Here is a 19576-nt window from a genome sequence, read left to right as displayed (position 1 = left end):
TGCTAGCTCTTTGAGCGCTGTTCCCAGCTGTTTAGACCTGGGGGAGATGAGACCCTTCAGCTCTTCCCGCCCGTGCTAGCTCTTTGAGCGCTGTTCCCAGCTGTTTAGACCTGGGGGAGATGAGACCCTTCAGCCCACCTTTCCCGTGCTAGCTCTTTGAGCGCTGTTCCCAGCTGTTTAGACCTGGGGGAGATGAGACCCTTCAGCCCACCTTTCCCGTGCCAGCTCTTTGAGCGCTGTTCCAGCTGTTTAGACCTGGGGGAGGTGAGACCTTTCAGCTCTTCCCGCCCGTGCTAGCTCTTTGAGCGCTGTTCCCAGCTGTTTAGACCTGGGGAGGTGAGACCCTTCAGCCCACCTTTCCCGTGCCAGCTCTTTGAGCGCTGTTCCAGCTGTTTAGACCTGGGGAGGTGAGACCCTTCCCGCCCGTGCTAGCTCTTTGAGCGCTGTTCCAGCTGTTTAGACCTGGGGAGATGAGACCCTTCAGCCCATCGGGTCCCGTGCTTGCTGTTTTCAGTTTGAGCGCTATCCCCCGGTTTATAGTCTTAATGTTTCCCTTTTCCTTGCTCTTTCTCTCTGCGCTTTATTTTTGTCATCGTGGTTCGGCTACACCTGGAATAACCTAGAGTTTTTGGCGAGGCTTTGGCGCAGCTGGAATGTCACTGGGCTGGTAAATCAGAGGTAAAAACAAAAAAACTGCGGATGCTGGAAATCCAAAACAAAAACAGAATTACCTGGAAAAACTCAGCAGGTCTGGCAGCTTCGGCGGAGAAGAAAAGAGTTGACGTTTCGAGTCCTCATGACTCTTCGACAGAACTTGAGTTCAAGTCCAAGAAAGAGTTGAAATATAAGCTGGTTTAAGGTGTGTGTGTGGGGGGCGGAGAGATAGAGAGACAGAGAGGTGGAGGGGGGGGGGGGTGTGGTTGTAGGGACAAACATGCAGTGATAGAAGCAGATCATCAAAAGATGTCAACGACAATAGTACAGTAGAACACATAGGTGTTAAAGTTAAAGTTGGTGATTTAATCAAACGAATGTGCTAATTAAGAATGGATGGTAGGGCACTCAAGGTATAGCTCTAGTGGGTTTTTTTTTTATAATGGAAATAGGTGGGAAAAGAAAAATCTTTATAATTTATTGGAAAAAAAAGGAAGGGGGAAACAGAAAGGGGGTGGGGATGGGGGAGGGAGCTCAAGACCTAAAGTTGTTGAATTCAATATTCAGTCCGGAAGGCTGTAAAGTGCCTAGTCAGAAGATGAGGTGTTGTTCCTCCAGTTTGCGTTGGGCTTCACTGGAACAATGCAGCAAGCCAAGGACAGACATGTGGGCAAGAGAGCATGGTGGAGTGTTAAAATGGCAAGCGACAGGGAGGTTTGGGTCATTCTTGCGGACAGACCGCAGGTGTTCTGCAAAGCGGTCGCCCAGTTTACGTTTGGTCTCTCCAATGTAGAGGAGACCACATTGGGAGCAACGATTGCAGTAGACTAAGTTGGGGGAAATGCAAGTGAAATGCTGCTTCACTTGAAAGGAGTGTTTGGATGATTCAAAGGATCATCCTCCGCCATTTCCGCTAACTCCAGCATGATGCCACTACCAAACACATCTTCCCTTCACCCCCCTTATCGGCATTCCGTAGGGATTGCTCCCTCCGGGATACCCTGGTCCACTCCTCCATCACCCCTTACTCCTCAACCCCCTCCTATGGCACCACCCCATGCCCACGCAAAAGATGCAACACCTGCCCCTTCACTTCCTCTCTCCTCACCGTCCAAGGACCCAAACACTCCTTTCAAGTGAAGCAGCATTTCACTTGCATTTCCCCCAACTTAGTCTACTGCATTCGTTGCTCCCAATGTGGTCTCCTCTACACTGGAGAGACCAAACGTAAACTGGGCGACCGCTTTGCAGAACACCTGCGGTCTGTCCGCAAGAATGACCCAAACCTCCCTGTCGCTTGCCATTTTAACACTCCACCCTGCTCTCTTGCCCACATGTCTGTCCTTGGCTTGCTGCATTGTTCCAGTGAAGCCCAACGCAAACTGGAGGAACAACACCTCATCTTCCGACTAGGGACTTTACAGCCTTCCGGACTGAATATTGAATTCAACAACTTTAGGTCGTGAGCTCCCTCCCCCATCCCCACCCCCTTTCTGTTTCCCCCTTCCTTTTTTTTCCAATAAATTATAAAGATTTTTCTTTTCCCACCTATTTCCATTATAAAAAAAAACCCCACTAGAGCTATACCTTGAGTGCCCTACCATCCATTCTTAATTAGCACATTCGTTTAGATAATATCACCAACTTTAATTTTAACACCTATGTGTTCTATTGTACTATTGTCGTTGACATCTTTTGATGATCTGCTTCTATCACTGCTTGTTTGTCCCTACAACCACACCCCCCCCTCCACCTCTCTGTCTCTCTATCTCTCCACCCCCCACACACACACCTTAAACCAGCTTATATTTCAACTCTTTCTTGGACTTGAACTCAAGTTCTGTTGAAGGGTCATGAGGACTCGAAACATCAACTCTTTTCTTCTCCGCCGATGCTGCCAGACCTGCTGAGTTTTTCCAGGTAATTCTGTTTTTGTTTTGGTAAATCAGAGGCCTGGGGTCATGCTCTTGGGGCCATGGGTTCAAATCCTAAAAGACGTCAGGTGGTGGAATTGAAGGTGAATCTGGAATTGAAATCTCTGTAAATAGTGACCGTGGTCGTTAAAAACCCCACCTGGTTCACTAATGCCCCTTTAGGGGAGGAAATCTGCCCTCCTCACCTGGCCTGGCCCACTTCACTAACCCTCTGAAATGGGCCAAGCTAAGCCACTCCCGATGGGCAACACATCCCACAACCCATGAAAGAATTTAAACAGACAAATGCTGGAAGGAGGGAGTTTTATTTTGGTCATTTAACCCCAGTAAAGTGGGTCCACGTCAATTTGCTGGATTGGTGCAACCTCAGTCAGTGCGTTTGGGCTAAAAATTAACGTGGCAATTTCAATTTAAAAAGGAAAAGATAAACCATGTGGAACAAGAGTTCGGCGGTTTATCATTTTTCTCTCCAATCGGAAATAATCACTTGTTAGGATGCGAGGGTTTAAATTATAAATAAAATTTATAAACTAAATGATAAGAAATGATAAGCAACTAAACTTGGCAGAATTGGGCCCCTCCCTAAAGGGTTGATATGGGATATTTTTCTCGCACTTTGGCCGTGTGTCTGTTGAGGGTTTTGGAGTTGATTTGGCGGCTGCGGGAAGGAGTCCGGGAAATCCGGGGAAACACAGACAGTTTCCCAGTTCGTTCCTGACTCTGACCTTCCAGCCCCGGGAGGGATTGAAGCGGAATTGGGGCCGTTTCCCACCCCCCCCCCCCCCCACTGTCCGAAACTCGGGTCCAAGAGACTTTTCCATAAACTCAATTAGGCGAATAAGCAGCTTTTTTCTTTTCAATTCAGAGATTGGCTTGTGACGTCTGAAGGTTATTCCCCTTAAATTAAGGTGGTGTATATATTTATATACATTTATATAAATCTTCCCCGATTTAAGTCCAATTCTCACACCCGGTTTTCTGGGATGGTGGGGGGGGGGGGGGCAAAGTTAACCCTTATTTATGAAAACATTGCTGGTTCTGAAAAGAGCCCCTGGGGTTTTTTTGTTGCAAGTTTTAATTTTTCCCGCTCTCTGCACCAGCAACTTTCCGCAGCCCCACCCCAAAACCCTCCGTCCAATCCCGCAGCCCCACCCCAAAACCCTCCGTCCAATCCCGCAGCCCCACCCCAAAACCCTCCGTCCAATCCCGCAGCCCCACCCCAAAACCCTCCGTCCAATCCCGCAGCCCCACCCCAAAACCCTCCGTCCAATCCCGCAGCCCCACCCCAAAACCCTCCGTCCAATCCCGCAGCCCCACCCCAAAACCCTCCGTCCAATCCCGCAGCCCCTCCCCAAGACCCGGTGTTATGAAAATTATATCTCGGGAAATGCTGGAAATTCTCAGCAGATCTGACAACCGAGTTAATGCTTCAGGTCAATGGCTTCTCATCAGAACACTCGACATTAGGGCACCGACTTGCAAAGTTAACTTTTTTCTTCTGCACGGCTGTGGCCAGAAAACTGCTGATAAATTGAACACAATTTGTATTAATATAGAGCCTGTAACATAATGAAACCTCCCAAGGAACTGGACCCAGCACTTGCCGCTCATTTTTCAGAGTTCTTGCATTCGCGGACTTTTTTTTGAAAGGACTGACCCTCATATTTAAAATATGATACAGGGAGGCCCTTAGGTCTGGAGAAAGTTAACATAGACTGCCAGTTTGCAGGAAAAATGTTATTTTTTTAAACAAGTCTTTCTCCAGCAATGGGTGCTGGTGAATTAACTGTCTCTCTCTTCCTGTTCAGGTCAAGGTGTATGTGGATCTGTAACCTGCAGCAGCGAGGGCAGGTTGGCGGGAACTAGCATCAGGGGCGGGGTCTGGGGACAGGGGAGGGGCGGGGCGTAGAGCAGGCACGTGGCCTGGAGGCAGTGGGCGGAGCGTGGCGTCGAGGGCCGGGCCGAGCGGCAGTAGGCGGGGCCTAGTCCAGAGGGCAGGGGGCGGAGCCTAGGTCAGGCCAAGCCGGGTGGGACGGGGAGATAACGGACGTGGGTAATCCAATGCCCTAGCGGACAGGGGACGGGGCTCGTCGCGGCGTCCTCGCCCTTCGGCCCATCGTGTCCGTGCCGGCCACCTATGTATTTTCCAGCACTTGGCCCGAGGGCGATGCCGACTGAGGGGGGGGGGGGGAGGGGGTGTTTGGAGTCAGCGTAGCGACTGCGTGCCAAAGTGGAAGGGGCGGGGCCCAGTCCCCAGGGCGGGGTCTGGTCCAGGGGGCGGGGGCCTAGCGGCGGTGGACCCCTCGTCGTGAGGGGCCCTTGGTGTCGGCCGAGCGGAAGGGGCGGGGCCTAGGGGCGGTTTGCCTCCATCCCGTCCGCTTTCCCGCCTTATATAAAATATCGGCGGCGCCATCCGGCCACATGTCGAAGCGCGACGGCTGCGGACTCATTGGGATCAGTCCGATGGCCGAGAGCGTCCCCGCCAAAACCGATGTCCCCGTACCTGCTCCTCCCGATTGCGCCGCCGCCGCCCCAGCCGCCAAGAAGAAGGCCGCCTACCGGCCGCAGAAAAGCGGCGGCGCGGCGGTGGCCGAGCAGATCCTGGAGGCGGTGGCCGCCACCAAGGAGCGCCAGGCGGCCAAGCTGGGCCCCCTGAAGAAAACCATCTCGGCCTCCGGCTACGAGCTGGAGAAGGGCGGCGGCGGCGCCCGGCCCAACCCGCCGCTCAGCACCGTGGCCAACAAGGGATCCCCGGCCGAGAGCGGGGCCGGCACCTCCTCGGCCTCCCTCCACCCGGAGCAGCAGCAGGAGAAGGAGGAGGAGGAGGAGGAAGGGGGACCGGAGGAAGGAGAGGCCGAGGACGGCACCAAAGGAGGGGCCAAGAGGAAAGCGCCGACGGCCAAGAGAGCGGCCCCGAAGAGAGCGGCGGCCAAACGGGCCAAGAAAGCGGCGGCCAAGGGCCCCCGAAAGGGGACGGCGGCCAGGCCGAGAAAAGCTGCTAAGCGGCCGGCAACGTGCAGGCCTGTGGGGCGTAAGCGGGCGGCGGGGAAGAGGAGGTAGAGGCACGAGGAGCGGAGAAAGATCTGAAACACCAAAGGCTCTTTTCAGAGCCACTCACATGGCCATAAAAAATCAGCTAAAATCATGGGGTGGGGGTGGGGGGGGGTGGGGGGTCCTGAGGGGGAAATAAAACCCCAAAATGCTGCAAATATTCAGCAGCCTCTGCGGAGAGAGAGACCATTCGGCCCCTCCAGCCCTGCTGCACCCTCATGGCTGGTCTTGGGTTTCCACTCCCCATGTTCCTTCACTCCCTGACAGACCGAACATCTGCCCATCCCCGGCCTTAAATGTATCCAGCGATGGGAAATCCACAACCCTCTGGGGTGGAGAATTCCAAAGATTCACAAACCCTTTTGAGTGCAGTAATTTCTCCCCATCTCAGCCCTAAATGATCGGCCCCTTATCCTGAGACTGAGCCCCACCCCCACCCCCCCCGTGTTTTAGATTCTCAGACCAGGGGAAACAATCTCTCAGCGTCCACCCCGTCAAACCCCTTCAGAATCTTGTGGGTTTCAATGAGATCGTCTCTCATTCTTCTAAACTCCAGAGATTATAAACCCAATTTACTCAGCCCCTCATCATCGGGACAGGCCCCTCATCCCAGGGGCCAATCTAGTGAATCTTCACTGTCCCGCCCCCAGTGCAAGTCTATCCTTCCTTAAATGTGGAGACCAAAACTGCAGAAAGTACTCCAGATGTGGTCTCCCCAAAACCCTGGAGCAAAACTTCTTTATTCTTGTACTCCATCCCCTTGCAATAAAGGCCAACACGCCACCTGTGTTCCTAATTGCTTGCTGCACCTGCATGCTAACTTGTACAAGCACACCCAAGTCCCTTTGAACATCAACACTTGCAAATTCTCTCATCTTTTAAAAGAATATTCTGCTTTTTTTCTATCTTTACAACCAAAATTAATAACTTCACACTTCCCTACATTAGATTCCACCTTCCATCTTGTTGCCCACTCGCCTAACCTGTTTATATCTCTTTACAGCCTCTCTGTGTCCTCCACACAACTTACTTTCCCACTAAACCTGTTTATATCTCTTTGCAGCCTCTCTGTGTCCTCCACACAACTTACTTTCCCACTTAAACTGTTTATATCTCTTTGCAGCCTCTCTGTGTCCTCCACACAACTTACTTTCCCACTTAACCTGTTTATATCTCTTTGCAGCCTCTCTGTGTCCTCCACACAACTTACTTTCCCACTTAACCTGTTTATATCTCTTTGCAGCCTCTCTGTGTCCTCCACACAACTTACTTTCCCACTTAAACTGTTTATATCTCTTTGCAGCCTCTCTGTGTCCTCCAGGCAGCTTACTTTCCCACCTAACCTGTTTATATCTATTTGCAGCCTCTCTGTGTCCCCCGCATGGCTTACTTTCCCAACTAGCTTGGTATAATCAGGACATAATCTTTCATCAAAACTGGGAAAAGCTGGAGATATAACATTGAAGAACTAATAACAAAAACAAAATACAGCAGATGTTGGAAGTCTAGTGATGGGTCATTGGCTTGAACCATTTAGCTCTTTCTCTCCATTATGTGCTGCCCAACCTACTGATTATTGCCAGCACTTCCTGTTTTCCTGCTCAGTGTCATATTTTAAAAATTTTGTATTAGATTAGAAATACAAATAGGTTTTAAACATTTACAAAGGCTGGGGAGAGGAAGGGAATAAAAAAGGTAAGCTCTGTGATAGAGCGGAGGGCAGGAGAGGTTAAATTAAAGGTTTCACGGTGCAAAGGAAGTGGTAACGGAACAAGTGAAGGAACAAAAGGTGTGGCCAGAGGAGGGGTGAATGGCAGCACCATGTATAGCTGTTATCTGAAAGGAAAGGGAAAGAGGGAAATTAAATAAAAAATCAGTAAAGAAAAATGAAACACAATGAGGACATGGTTTATGGGCTGAATTTAAAAAAAATTATTTCATGGGTTGTGTGTGTTGCTGGTAAGGAATGGATCTGAGTCTCATGGAGGCCAGATTTCCTTTCCTAAAGGACATTAATGAACCAGATGGGTTTTTATAACAATCTACCATGTTTTCATGGTCACCATTACTGAGACTACTAACTTATTTTTTTCCCTGCTCCAGGTTATTAATTGAACTTAAATTCCACCAGCTGCTATGGGGGGATTTGAACCCTTGCTTCCAGGTGATAAGCCTGGGTCTCTGGATTATTAGTCCAGTGATATTACCACTACACCACTGATTTGGCCTTATATGTTTGGTGTCTAACAATAGAACCTCGAGGTGATGGTCCAAATGGTTCCCTCCATTGTAAGGTTGAAGTAGAGTCATTGGACCTACAGCACAGAGGTAGGCCATTCAGCCCATATTGTCCATGCTGGCTCTCTGCAAAAGCAACTCACCAAGTCCCACATGCCTATGTTTCCCTATAGCCCTGAAAGGTTTTTTTTCAGATAATTATCCAATTTTCTTTGGAAGCCTCATTTTAATCTGTCTCCACCACACTCTCAGACAGTGCATTCCAGATCCTAACCGCTCGATTGACCCTGTCTCCACCACACTCTCAGACAGTGCATTCCAGATCCTAACTGCTCGATTGACCCTGTCTCCACCACACTCTCAGACAGTGCATTCCAGATCCTAACCGCTCGATTGACCCTGTCTCCACCACACTCTCAGACAGTGCATTCCAGATCCTAACCACTCGATTGTCCCTGTCTCCACCACACTCTCAGACAGTGCATTCCAAATCCTAACCACTCGATTGTCCCTGTCTCCACCACACTCTCAGACAGTGCATTCCAGATCCTAACCACTCCATTGACACTGTCTCCACCACAATCTCAAATAAGCAAATAAAAGTGTATGAGAAGAGATTGGAAGGTGCTGTCAAGGATCCTTGGTGAATTCCTGCGGTGCACCTTGTAGATGGTACACATTGCTGCCTCTGTGCATCAGTAGCGGAGGGAGAGAATGTTAAAAGGTGGTGGATGAGGTGCTGATCAAATGAGCTTCTTTGCCCCGGATAGTATCTGTCCTTGACCCCCCACCTCCACCTGGCCATCCTTTCTCTCTGCAGCACTCTCCTTAATCAATATCGCCACCCTTTCTTTTCCCACCTTTCCTGACCACCTTCTACCTAGGGATGTTTAACACCTAGTCCTGTCCTTCTTTAAGCCAGTTCTCTGTTATCGCCATAACATCATATGGCAATCTGCGCTTGTAACTCACCAATCTTTATTAATGATATTCCGTGCACAGTAACCCTAACTAATACTTTATTACTTTCTCCCTTACACTGAACCCACCTAATGCCTTACTATTTGCAACTTTAGTGTTATTTGGCTCTCCCAGTATTCTGTGCACCTTGGTACTCCTCTCCAGTATTATCTCTTAGTTGCCACATCTCTCACATGTAAGTAAACCCTCCCCAGGAGGTACTAGAAGGAAACCATTCACTCACTCAGTCCATGCTGACTCTTTCTTCTTCACTGCCTTCAGTCAGACAAAACAAGAACTTGCACTTACTTTTGGAACTTCCTCCCTAAACCTCTTCGACTCTCTTTCCCCTCTCCGCCTTTTCAGGTGCTCCTTAAAATTTAGCTGTTTGATGAAGATTTGGTTATCTGTCCAAAAGCCATGTATGTGCTCCATTAAACTGTGTTTGAAACCTCGTTTGTAGCACCTTGCAACCTGTTACCGTGCGACGTGTTCTACGAATGCAAATTGTTACATGTACGGCATCTTCACTTTCTCAGTAATAACTTCGCAGCAATAACTACCGAAACAGACGGAGTTCAATGCGGAGAAACGCGAGGAAGAACACGGAGAGACAATATGAAGTAAAGGGCACAATTCTAAAGAGGGTGCAGGAGCAGAGGGACCTGGGTGTGTTCGTGAGCCATTGAAGATGACAGAACAGATGGAGTGCGGCTAAAAGAATCATACAGTATCCTAGGCTTTATTAATAGGGGCATAGAGTACAGAGCAATGTTGTGTTGGATTTGTATAAAACACTGGTTAAGATCTCAGCTGGAGAATTGCCTTTGAAAGGGAGGTGGGGGAACACAGGTCAGGCGGCCTCTGCTGACATTTCAGGTCAATGACCTTTCGCCAGAACTAGCAAGATGCTTTTGACTGGTCAGTTTTCAAGCAACTGGAAAGTGCGGGAGGAAGAGTCGTGGATACAGTGGAACACAATGAGATTCAAACGACAAAATCAGGGACAAGAACCTGTGTCAGGAGATGCAACATGTGGAAGGCGGCCGTCCAAATTGTTTATGATCTAAACCCAACCTGGAGCCTGAAGGCAGGAAAAGTGCTTTTCATGAGGGCGAATCAAGAATCTATTCGGCGTTTCAAAATATGTTGAATTTATGCTGCTAAATCCACCCAGTTATAAACCTTTTCAAGGACATTTGGTGGTTCTTAAAAGAACCTTTGGTTTCTAAGTCACTCTCTTTCTGAAGCTATCCTCAACCACCGAAGCCATACAGGGTCCGCCCCTGGCGCTTCAGGGCGTAGACCACATCCATGGCCGTCACCGTCTTGCGCTTGGCGTGTTCAGTGTAGGTGACCGAGTCCCTGATCACGTTTTCCAAGAAAACCTTCAGGACTCCGCGGACCTCCTCGTAAATGAGGCCGGAGATGCGCTTGACGCCCCCGCGGCGGGCCAGGCGCCGGATGGCCGGCTTGGTGATGCCCTGGATGTTATCGCGAAGGACCTTGCGGTGCCGCTTGGCTCCGCCTTTGCCCAACCCCTTTCCACCTTTCCCTCTGCCCGACATGACGTACACCCACTGACGGACAGGCCGGTTTGCTGCCCCTTTTTATACAGTGCCGGCGGACCTGGGTGAAGAACCCAGGGACAGGCGGCTCAGCCGTGAACGTCATGTGACTCGGCTTCCAAAGCCCGCCAATTTTAAACCAGCCTTAGACTGTGGCTTAAAATCGGCTTCACAATAAAGGGAATCACACCCCTTTGTGCCTAATATTTTCCGGGCGATCTATGAACTAATATCCACAGTTAAAGTAAAAACAAGTTAGTTTGCGTCAGTAACAGTAAGCTATTTTAAATAATCGGCCATTACCTGAGACGAATGCAAATCATTCTTGGGAACCACATTTATTTGCTGTGGTTTCCCCTTCAATCAGCAATTAATTTAATTTCAACTAACACTGGGATCGAACACAGGCTCGAGAAAAATCCATGACACCAAGCCTTTAAACTTACCCTGCAAAATGCATGTGACCTTGCTTTGCTAAATGGTCAGGTTAAATAAATGGCTAACATTTAAAACGCACCTTCCATGACTCTAGGTCGGGTGTCCCAAGGGCTTCATGTCCTAGGCAGTGTTTTTGAGATGTGGTCACTGTTGCAATATCGGGGAATGATGCAGCCAATTTGTGCACAGCAAGATCCCAGAAGCAGCCATGTAATAAATGACCAACTGATCTGTCTTTCATGATGTTGGCTTGTGGATAAATGTTGGTCACGACACCGGGGTAAGCGCTTTGAAAATTTGATCTTTGATCTTCTTTGGAAAATACCATGTGTTCTTTTACATTTAACCGAGAGGTCAGACTCAAACTTGGTTTAGTGCCCTGCTTCAAAGATGTATAAAACTGCGCATGACTTGCCTTTGACTTCAGGTGGAAGTCTAACTGTCCGCTTTGAGTACATTAATTGCTTTGAATTTGCCAGCATGAACTTGAAAAAAATTATTTCACGGGAAGCCAAAGTATTTATGTGGCAATTCAAGTAGACAAGGTTGTAAAGAAGGCATATGGAATGCTTTCCTTCATTGACAGAGGTATAGAATATAAAGGTAAGGATATAATGTTGGAATTGTATAAAACACTGGTGAGGCCACAACTGGAGTATTGTGTGCAGTTCTGGTCACCACATTACAGGAAGGATGTAATAGCTCTGGAGAGAGTGCAGAGGAGGTTTACAAGAATGTTGCCAGGGTTAGAAAAGTGTAGCTACGAGGAGAGATTGGATAGGTTGGGGTTATTTTCCTTAGAACAAAGAAAGCTGAGAGGTGACTTGATTGAGGTGTACAAAATTATAAGGGGAATAGATAGAGTGGACAGGATAAAATTGTTTCCTTTGATAGAGAATACTTTGATGGACATAGATACAAGATAAGTGGCAGAAGGTGTAGGGGGGACATGAGGAAGAACCTTTTTATGTAGAGGGTAGTGGGTGTCTGGAATTCGTTGCCCAAGTTGGTGGTAGAGGCAGAAACTTTAAATTATTTTTAAAAGTACCTGGATCTGCACCTTAAGTGCTGTAAGCTGCAGGGCTATGGGCCGGGTGCAGGAAGGAGGGATTAGAAAAGGCACCTGGGTGTCCTCGGGCTGCCATGGACAGATGGGCTGAATGGCCTCCTTCTGTGCTGTAACTTTTCTATGGTTCTATAGGATGTTGGCACTGCAATCTAGGCCAGAATTTACTGCCCATCCCTAGACACCCTTGGGAAGTCAGTGGTGAGCTGCCTCCTTGAACCGCTGTAATCCATGTGGCATAGGTACACCCACAGTGCTGTTAGGGAGGGAGTTCCAGGATTTTGTCCATGTGGTGTAGGTACACCCACAGTGCTGTTAGGGAGGGAGTTCCAGGATTTTGTCCGTGTGGTGTAGGTACACCCACAGTGCTGTTAGGGAGGGAGTTCCAGGATTTTGTCCATGTGGTGTAGGTACACCCACAGTGCTGTTAGGGAGGGAGTTCCAGGATTTTGTCCATGTGGTGTAGGTACACCCACAGTGCTGTTAGGGAGGGAGTTCCAGGATTTTGACCATGTGGTGTAGGTACACCCACAGTGCTGTTAGGGAGGGAGTTCCGGGATTTTATCCATGTGGTGTAGGTACACCCACAGTGCTGTTAGGGAGGGAGTTCCAGGATTTTGTCCCTGTGTTGTAGGTACACCCACAGTGCTGTTAGGGAGGGAGTTCCAGGATTTTGTCCATGTGGTGTAGGTACACCCACAGTGCTGTTAGGGAGGGAGTTCCAGGATTTTGTCCATGTGGTGTAGGTACACCCACAGTGCTGTTAGGGAGGGAGTTCCAGGATTTTGACCCAGCGACAGTGAAGGAACAGTGATATATTTTCAAGTCAGGATGATGAGTGACTTGGAGGGAACTTCCAGGTGGTGGTGTTCCCATGTGTCTGCTGCCCTTGTCCTTCTAGATGGTAGTGGTCATGGGTTTGGAAGGTGCTGTCGAAGGACCCTTGGTGAATTCCTGCAGTGCATCTTGTAGATGGTACACACAATGCTGTCACTGTGCGTCGGTGATGGAGGGAGTGAATGTTTGTTGATGGGGTGTCAATCAAATGGGGCTGCTTTGTCCTGGACGGTATCAAACTACTTGTGTTGCTGGAGCTGCACTTATCCAGGCAAGTGGGGAGTATTCCATCACACTCCTGACTTGTGCCTTGTAGATGGTGGACAGAGGAGGTGAGTTACTCACCACAGGATTCCCAGCCTCTGACCTGCTCTTGTAGCCACAGTATTTTATATGGCTGGTCCAGTTCAGTTTCTGGTCAATGGTAATCCCCAGGATATTGATAGTCGGGGATTCAGTGATGGAAATACCATTGAATGTCAAGGGGCGATGGTTAGATTCTCTGATGTTGGAGATGGTCATTTCCTGGCACTTGTGTGGTGTGAATGTTAATTACCACCTGCCAGCCCAAGCCTGGATATTGTCCAGGTCTTGCTGCGTTTGGACATGGACTGCTTCAGTATCTGAGGAGTTGTGAATGGTGCTGAACATTGTGCAATCATCAGCGAACATCCCCACTTCTGACATTATGAGGGAAGGAAGATCATTGATGAAGCAGCTGAAGATGGTTGGGCCGAGGACACAACCCTGAGGAACTCCTGCAGTGATGTCCTGGAGCTGAGATGATTGACCTTTAACAACTACATCCATTAAGATAAAACAAATACTTGCAGTGCTGGAAATCTGAAACAAAAACAGAAAATGCTGGAAAAACTCAGCAGGTCTAACAACATCTGTGCCATGAGCCCTGAAGAAGAGTCATACGGACTCGAAGCGTTAACTCTGTGTTTCTTTTCTCTCCACAGATACTGTTAGATGTGCTGAGTTTTTCCAGCATTTTCTGTTTTTGAACCACAACCATTTTCCTTTGTGATAAATGTGACTCCAACCATCAGAGAGTTTTCCCCATGATTGACTCCAGTTTTGCCGGGGCTCCTTGATGCCGCACTCAAATGCTGCCTTGATGTCAAGGGAGTCACTCTCACCTCAGTTCTGGAGTTCAGCTCTTTTGTCCAGGTTTGAACCAAGGCTGTAATTAGGTCAGGAGCCAATTGGCCCTGGCAGAACCTAAACTGAGCACCAGTGAGCAGGTTACTTGCTGAGTAAGTGCTGCTTGATATCACTGTTAATGACCCCTTTCATTATTTTGCTGATGATTGAGAGTAGACTACGGCAGTAATTGGCTGGGTTGCTCTTTGTGTACAGGACATACCTGGGCAATTTTCCACATAGCTGGGTAGATGCCAGTGTTGTAGCTGTACTGGAACTGCTTGACTAAGGGCGCGGCAAGTTCTGGAGCACAAGTCTTCAGTACTATTGCTGGAATATTGTCAGGGTCAATAGCCATTGCAGCATCCAGTGCCTTCAGCCTTTTCTTGATATCACGTGGAGTGCAGTGTAAGAGGATAAGGGGGTAGGGCAAGAGGTGAATCAAATTGGCAGAAGATTGGCATCTGTGACGATGGGCACCTCCAGAGGAAGTCGAGATGGTTCATTGACTTGGCACTTGTTACTGAAGGTCGTTGTAAATGCTTCAGCCTTATCCTTTGCACTGATGTGCTGGGCTCCCCCATCATTGAGGATGGGGATACTTGTGGAGCCTCCTCCTCCAGTGAGTTGTTTAATTGTCCACCACCAATCATCACTGGATGTGGCAGGACTGCAGGACTTAGATCTGATCCGTTGGTTTTGGGATCACTTAGCTCTGTCTATCACTTGCTGCTTATGCTGTTTGGCACACAAGTGTTATAACCTGTGTTATAGCTTCACCAGGTTGACACCTCATTTTTAGGTATGCCTGGTGCTGCTCCTGGCATGCTCTTCTCCACTCCTTATTGAACCGAGGTTGATCCCCTGGCTTGATGGTAATGGTAGAGTGAGGGATATTCTGGGCCATGAGGTTACAGATTGTGTTCAGGTACAATTCTGCTGCTGCTGATGGCCCACAGAGCCTCATGGATGCCCAGTCTTGAGTTGCTCGATCTATTCGAAGTCTATCCCATTTAGCACGGTGGTAGTGCCACACAACACGATGGAAGGTGGGACTCTGTCTCCGCAACGACTGTGCGGTGGTCACTCCCACAACCTTTCAGAGTGCCATCACTGAACCATTCTGCGATGACAAAAAGCCACTTGACACTAAAAGATTGATCAATTGATGCTCGTTCATAAGAGAACATGTAAGACCATGTGATGGTTCACATAGCTTGTCATAATTTCATTTTGTCAGGATGTGAATGAAAGTGGCGGTGTTACAGTCCCTTCAGGGGGTCCAAGTTGCTGTGACAACATTCACTTTCACATGCCTGTTGTAACCTGGAGCTATGGGCATTGATGGTAGGGACTTCAACATTCTTTCCATCACACAGCTCACCAGGAATCTCTCCTGCTCTCAATGCCTGTCATTGACATGTGTTGGAAGAATTTTCAGATTGACTTTCAGCCTGTTGTTACGAACATGCTCCCTGTGGCTATCAGTCCTGAGGTGGGACTTGAACCCAGAACTTGTGGCTCAGTGGCAAACTGCACCACAAGACGCTCTACATGAATGCAAATGGAGCCAGTTAAACGTAGCTCTGCTCACAAGCTTCCAGTTCTGCTGTGGCTTGGCGAGTCTCGAAGTTCATCTGATGACTTTAGCTTCACTATTCCAAATGTTGTTTCTACCCTAGAGTTTTGACCTGACTCTGGTTTTGCAGCCAGGCATTGTTTAACTCTGGCCTGGGTGCCAGGATGACAGGTGTTAAAAAGAGGCCTGTGTAAGTCTGGCCACAGGCACAGATAGAACTGCACCCAAAAAATTAGAAAAGTACAAAAATTTGAGAGGTGAAAATCTCTGCTCTTTAAATACAGTCGTTTAGATCAGGTATTTTTTGAGTAGGATGTAGAATATCCAATAGAACCCTCTATAAATGACAAAACGACCTCAATGCCATTCTGGATATACTCCGGATCCCATGAAGACTCATGTCATCAGGTCAAACATGGTCAAGGAAATCTCAGGCTGGTTACCACCTACTGTGCACCACCCCCTCACCCCACCCCCTCAGCTGGTGAACAAGTGCTTCTCCATGTTGAACGCCACTTGGTGGAAGCACTTATAATAGCAAGGGTGCAGAATGTACTTTGCGTGGGGGACTTCAAAGTCCATCAACAAGAGTGGCTCAGTAGCACCACATCTGACCGAGCTGGCCGAGTACTAAATGCCAACTGGCAAACTGGGTCTGCGGCAGGTGGTGAGAGAAACAGCAAGAGACAAAAACTAGATGTTGTCCTCACCAATCTACCATTTACTATGCAACTGTTGGGGGCGCAGTACTGACCCCACAATACTATGGGGGTCTGCTCTTCTTCCAAATGCCTTGGCCAACGTTTAGCACTCAGACAGCATCGCTAAAAACAGATCTGCTCAGCACCACATTGCTGTTTGTGGGAGCTTGAGGTACAGAAGCTGAAGCTTGTGTTTCCCACATCACAACAGGTGACGATACATCAATGGTTGTAAAACACTGGCATGTTCTGAGATTCAAATACAACTCCTTTCTTTTACTTTTCAAATGATTGCCATATTTTTGATGGAACGAACTCTAATAATTTCAAAGTCAGAGAGTGGAATCAGAATATACGTATATGAGTCCATCTCCCATTTTTGCCTTTGGAAGTCCTGCACCATTACCTCTGGCGTTCCCCGAAGGATCAATCCTTGGTCCCCTCCAATTTCTCATCTCCCTGCTGCCTCTTATTGACATAATCTGAAAGCACAGGGTCAGCTTCCATATGTACAGTGACGACGCCCAGCTCCACCTCACCACCACCTGTCACTTTATGTGAGATTATCAGACTCCTTTTCTGACATCCGGCATGGGATTGTGCAGAAATTTCCTCCAATTAAACATTTTGGGGATCAAACGCCATAGGCTGACCAGCACCTCCATCACTCCCCCTGTCTGGGACTGGAAGTGAGGGATGAAACACCTAACATCTTTGAGAGGAGCTCCCAGCCTCATAACTGCACATCACAAAAACCATCTATTTCAGGATTCCTACCACCTGATTCCTTCTCTGTCTCAACTCGCTGTCTAAAACCTTTCTGCCATAGTGCGCCGAGGAGCTGGGAAAGGTATAGACCCCTCAGGCTGTACAGCTCGCAATGGATGTCTGCAGTGAATACCAATTGTATTATAAATGCAGTGAAGCACCTCAGAGTGCAACAGGATGTACGTTGATAACTCCAATCCCATTGTCTGATTGTCTGTAATGACCATATTGAAATGACTGTAATATTCACAATTCTATTGAAGAACGTCATGATCCATGTGTAAAAGTTGAACCTGATTGTACTTTGCGTGATGGCCATTTTGAAATGTTTTGTAATGTTCTTCCAGATATTTTATGAATAAAGCATTTTTTCAAAAAAAAAAACATCAGCTACTGAAATCCTCATTGTTGCCTTTATTATCTCCAGAATGGACTATTCCAGCACACTCCTGGGTGGCCTCACATATTCTACCCTCCATAAACTGCAACTTACCCAAAGCTCTGCTGCCCCTCTCCTAACTCACACCATGGCCCATTCACCTATCACTCCTGGGCTCTTGGGCCTACATTAGTTCCAAGTTTCCTCAGTTTTAAGATTCATCATCCTTGTTTCCAAATCCCTCCTTGGCCTCGCCCCTTCCTCTGGAATATATGGAAGTATCGCCTGAAAGCTCAAATAGAATTGCAATCTCTACACGTGTGTTTTGAGAACAAATATGTTATAGGTGGACATAACTCATGTTAAACACCACTTAAAAGTAACCGTTTCTTTTGTTCGTAAAATAATCAAGAGGGGTATTAGTTCAATATAAGATGCTAACATCTGAATAGTGTCCTAATTGGAGAAGCAGACTAACCTGATCTGAGGGAGGAACCAACTTAACACTGATCAACAGGTGCCCACTACACTGGCTATGCAAATATATTGACACATAATGCCAGCCTCTTGGGCATCCCTAATTTTAACAACATGTGTTTCCTGCCAGCTCAATGGGGCTGTGCAAGATGGCCACTGATACCCATCTGCATGTGCGCAATGGTCCACATTATATTCTCTTATCAGCGACAGCCATTCGCCGACTCATTTCTCTGGGCAACATTTTAGTCAAGCCGCCTGGCTTAAATTTCAAACAATGCTTGGCAGTTAACTGTCAGTCACCATCCGTGCTGCATTATCCACAGCAATGCCACTTGCCAACCAATCATCACTCTCTTCACATACAGTATAAATTGTTGTTTTCCCCTTATATTGGTATTCTTGTGAGTGTCCTGTTGGGTGCAACATGTATCTGTTTTCAGCAATACTCAAGTTCTGTGCTACCAAATGACTATAAAGTAAAACTAAACACTATTCAGCCTACTTTTCTGTGATCTGGAAGGCACTGCCTGAAAGAGTGGTGTAAGCAGATTCAATAATAACTTTCAAAAGAGAATTGGATAAATATTTGAAGTAGGAAAGTTTGAAGGACTTTGGGGGAAAAGAGCAAAGGGCGAGGCTAATTTGACAGTTCTCTCAAACAGCCAGCACTGGCATGATGAGTGGAATGGCTCCCTTCTGCCCTGCAAGGTTCTGCGATTCTGTGGAGAACTGTGTGTTTCAGTGGTGCTTATTTGGTGCAGGATTGAAAGTGTAGAGCATTTCAAACTAATGTCGGATCTCTCTTCATGGACGTCTATGTCCATACGTTTAACAAAAAAATAAATAATCAGGACATAATAATAAGAAGAACATGCGGGTGTTATTTCATGTCCTGTGTATGTGTACTGGAACCCGCTTAATGGTTTAGCAGCTGCTTCAGTGAGGCTGCTTTGGTATCTGAGTGAGATGTAATAGTACAAAATGCATCAACACAGGGTGGGCGAGGTGGGGGTTGGGGCGGTATTTTGAAAATGATGTCATGTTAAAATTGGTCATTATGCAGGCGCTGAATTCAGCAAATGCAGCAAGTGAGTGAGAGAGTGTGTAGAGTGAGCGCATGAGAGAGCTTATTGTGAGTGAGTGTGAGAGAGCGTGTGGCCCACTCCCACTCTCAGGGTTTGCACCACCCTCACACACTTGTACCAACTCACACAGTGGTGAGGGTGGGTGAACAAGCGACCTGAGACTGGGAGTGAACTGGACAAACACAACCTGACCCTCTCACACTCAAATGGTCATCTTTATTAATTACACATTCTTTAAAATGATCAATTTATTGCTCTGACATTGTGTAATTTTCACCCAGCAAAGTGCTTTTTACAGATTTGAAATGTTCACCGTGTTTCTCTCCGCAGATGCTGTCAGACCTGCTGAGATTTTCCAGCTATTTTTGTTTCAGATTTCCAGCATCCGCAGTATTTTGCTTTTATCTTTTTTATCTGTTGGTTAGGTATTTATTGCCCATCCCTAATCCCCCTTGTTCAGGGGGCATTTAAGAGTCAGCCACATTATTACAGTTCTGGAGTCACATGTAGGCAGGTAAGGATGGCACATTTCCTTCCCTAAAGGACATTAAGTGAACCTGATGGGTTTTCACCGCAATCGACAATGGTTCATGGTCATCATTAGACTGAATTCCAGATTTTATTCCATTCAAATTCCGCCATGGGGATTGGAACTGGAGTCCCCAGAGCATTACCCCGGGTCACTGGGT

The 19576-nt window shown here is 47.7% G+C and overlaps 2 protein-coding genes across 2 annotated transcripts; one reads left to right on the top strand and one right to left on the bottom strand.

Annotated features, from left to right (window-relative positions):
- Positions 1–5009: 5009 nt before the first annotated feature.
- LOC121291349 (histone H1-like) lies at positions 5010–5648 on the top strand. The gene has a single exon (XM_041212418.1). It carries the CDS (start codon positions 5010–5012, stop codon positions 5646–5648), a length of 639 nt encoding a protein of 212 aa, XP_041068352.1.
- A 4445-nt stretch (positions 5649–10093) lies between these two features.
- On the bottom strand, positions 10094–10405 carry LOC121291384 (histone H4-like). Its single transcript, XM_041212472.1, has one exon. It carries the CDS (start codon positions 10403–10405, stop codon positions 10094–10096), a length of 312 nt encoding a protein of 103 aa, XP_041068406.1.
- Positions 10406–19576: the final 9171 nt, after the last annotated feature.

This window comes from Carcharodon carcharias, chromosome 19, assembly GCF_017639515.1.
Source record: "Carcharodon carcharias isolate sCarCar2 chromosome 19, sCarCar2.pri, whole genome shotgun sequence".
Lineage (NCBI taxonomy): Eukaryota > Metazoa > Chordata > Chondrichthyes > Lamniformes > Lamnidae > Carcharodon > Carcharodon carcharias.
Note: the sequence above shows the minus strand (reverse complement) of the source record. Positions and strands in the feature narration are given on the sequence as shown.